General features: G+C 38.1%; 1 protein-coding gene across 1 annotated transcript; it reads right to left on the bottom strand.

The window, feature by feature from the left end:
* Positions 209–2,107, bottom strand: LOC107624234. The gene is made up of 2 exons (XM_016326717.2): positions 1,770–2,107; positions 209–733 (listed from the first exon to the last, which is right to left on the bottom strand). The coding sequence occupies exons 1-2, from the start codon at positions 1,778–1,780 to the stop codon at positions 379–381; spliced, it is 366 nt and encodes a 121-aa protein (XP_016182203.1). The 5' UTR covers positions 1,781–2,107; the 3' UTR covers positions 209–378.

The raw sequence follows: 2,989 nt of genomic DNA, 5'->3' as shown, positions 1-2,989 counted from the left end.
GCATCCGCAACCATAAGAAAGACACATTCACAAGCCTATAAAAAGGGATATCAAGCAAAGCAGTCAGAACCGGTAGCATGAAATATCTAAACCACTAATTCAACAAAAATCAAAGTACAACACTAAGAACATCTAAAATCATTCAAAAGCAACATCAATCAGTCAAATGAAATCATGGAACATCCATTACTTGAACAAACTCAATGAATATCACAAACTAACCATTTTATATAGATTTTGAACCATGAAAATAACAGAACCATCCATTTTAAATTAAAACCCAAAAAACCTTCTTACCAGAAAACCTGCTTTCATCAAATAACATCCATATGAACTACTAATTCTACAAAAATCAAGGAAAATACATAAAAAAAACTACTAAACACTGGGTTGAATTAGGAGTAGCTGCTCGCGACGGGAGACAATGAGACCTAACATGACGTGGACGCAGAGCAGGGGGAGGCACGGCTCGATGGACGAATGGAGATGACGGTGCAATGTTGCTGGTTTTGGAAGAGGAGGACTCCACACTTCGACAATAACCTGCATTGGAATCAGCAGCGGTGGCACTGAACTGCGCTTCTGAAGATGACCAATTGCTCTCGAATAGGTGACGATGGTAACCTTCACAGGAAGCGGCGGAGGTGCTCTCAACGGAGTTGTCGGCAGCAACGGAGATGGTCTGCGGAGGTGGCTGGTCAGTGCGCAGCCGTCATGCGTGGTAAGCAAGGTTCTGAAAATTGAACCAGTCATCAAACCGCTTTAGCTACTGGTTCACTGGTTTATAGGTTCAACCGGTTTGACCGTGATTGAACCGAAAAACCGTTTTATAATAAAATAATAAATAAAATATAAATAAACACACTAAAACATAACTATAGTCTAATATAAATTTTAAAATATTATCCAAATTAAAAGTACTACATAAACCAGAATGTTATAATCTCATTCAAATACAAACTCAAAAATCAAATAACAAAAACAACCAACCAAACATAAAATGACAACATCCAAGTTTATCATCAATCATCAAAATCCACCATAACTTATTGTAGTTTTGCTACCTTAATCCCTCACTTATCTAAACCGTTGTGGCTTGCGAGACTTGTTTATGGATATGCCTAACAGAACAACCAGAGGAGATCAGAGGCCATGCAAAGCTTCATGTGTTTTCTTTCTTCTTTTTTTTTTTTTTTTTTTGTGAATTTTTTGTTTGTGGAATAAAGTATGTTAGAAATCAAGCTTGTGATTTATCCATGCTTACATCATTATAGCTTCATCAAGATGTGCCACCACTCTTGCAATGAAATGAAAATCCTTGTTATGAATGCCAAGAATGAAATGAATTGAATAGGTTTAACATGACAGGTTTAACATGGCAGGAGTAGGTTTATCATGGCAGGTTTTCGTCTTCCACTCAATGAACAATTTATTAAATCAAAAACTGCAAAACACAATATAACAATCAAAAGGTCAAGAACAACACCAAAACAATAATTCATCAAATTAACAAGTTTATAATATCAATTAAAACTGAAAATCAAAATAACAAGAATAATATTCAATTATTTATTCAATCACTGTATCAGTTCACACTTCACAGTTCACAAAAAAACTATATCACTATATCACCATTTCAGTTCACAGTTGAATTACTTGAATCAGAGTTCACATAGCTTCACTATATCAGCCAATCATAAATTCAGAGTTCACAGAGCTTCACTATATCAGAGTTCAATCATAAATTCATAGTTAATTAAAAAAATTACCTACAGAGCATGCAAGAGCCAATGGTTCGGAGGGGGACAGAGGCACTGAGAGACAGAGCCAGAGACACCGAGTGACCAAGGGAGACAGAGACACCGAGAGCACCGCGGGAGACAGAGCATGCAAGACTGGTGGAGTAGACGGTGGCTTCGAAGGTTGCGATGGCTGCTGCGCGATGGAGGGGGAGTGAGCGAGCACGAGGCGGTGGCTGTTTGAAGGAACGATGACGGCGGCAGCACGAGGCAGTGGCTGAACGGAGGTAAGCTCGATGAGATTGAGACTTGAGAGGTAGCCCTCCTCCGTGGACTAAGTGTGTGTGAGAGATGGAGAGGAGAATCGAGATCGATTAGAGGGGCTAGGGCTTGCGCGATGGAGTAAGATTAGATTAGGGATTGCTTGTTCAGTGAGTGAATCAGTGAAAAACGGCGACGTTTAGGTGTGTTCTCCAAAAACCGGTCGGGTCACTGTTTGGTTCGACCGAATGGTTCGCCAGTTTGATCACGGTTTTTAAAATCTGCGATTTTGCCTATTGTCCGAACCGCTTTTCCCTTCGGTTCACAGTTTGACCGATTCGACTGGCCGGTTCAAACTGGTTTTCAGAACCTTGGTGGTAAGGTGAAGAAGAACGATGGCGGTGAAAATAGAGGTAGGTCAAAAGATCAACAGTAATTTTTGAATTAGGATGAATTAGGATAATGAGGGATAATTGAGGAATGTTTTTTTCTGGTTAATGGGCTTTAGGGCCCAACCTAATAGGAGTTGGCAGGAGTTAGCTGGACCTCCTCTTAGTTACCTAACAGGATTGTATTACTATATCCGGAATCCGGACTCGAGCCTAAACTTAAACTAGATAACTATTGAATTACGTAATATTTTTTCCTTTATTTTTATTTTTATTCTTTCTTTTTTTTTTTTTGGGTCCATAAGAACTAATCACTCAACTACTAAATTACAAGACTTCAAGGATAAACTGGGCTGTATTAAATTGAAAGAAGATGCAACACTCCTATTTAAAATTAAACCTAGACTTTAATTTATGAAGGTATTCATATATTAAAAGAGGAAATTATATTTTAAATCGTCACAGAAATAACCTATATTGTGTGATATATTTTGAATTTATTAGGAAGAAGCCTCAAAGACCAAGATATGATAGATAGAATTTGAGAAATGGCATTAGACAATTGGTAGTAACAATGACGAAGGTAATGAATTCGTAGTC

Source organism: Arachis ipaensis, chromosome B10, assembly GCF_000816755.2.
Source record: "Arachis ipaensis cultivar K30076 chromosome B10, Araip1.1, whole genome shotgun sequence".
NCBI classification, from domain to species: domain Eukaryota; kingdom Viridiplantae; phylum Streptophyta; class Magnoliopsida; order Fabales; family Fabaceae; genus Arachis; species Arachis ipaensis.
Note: the sequence above shows the minus strand (reverse complement) of the source record. Positions and strands in the feature narration are given on the sequence as shown.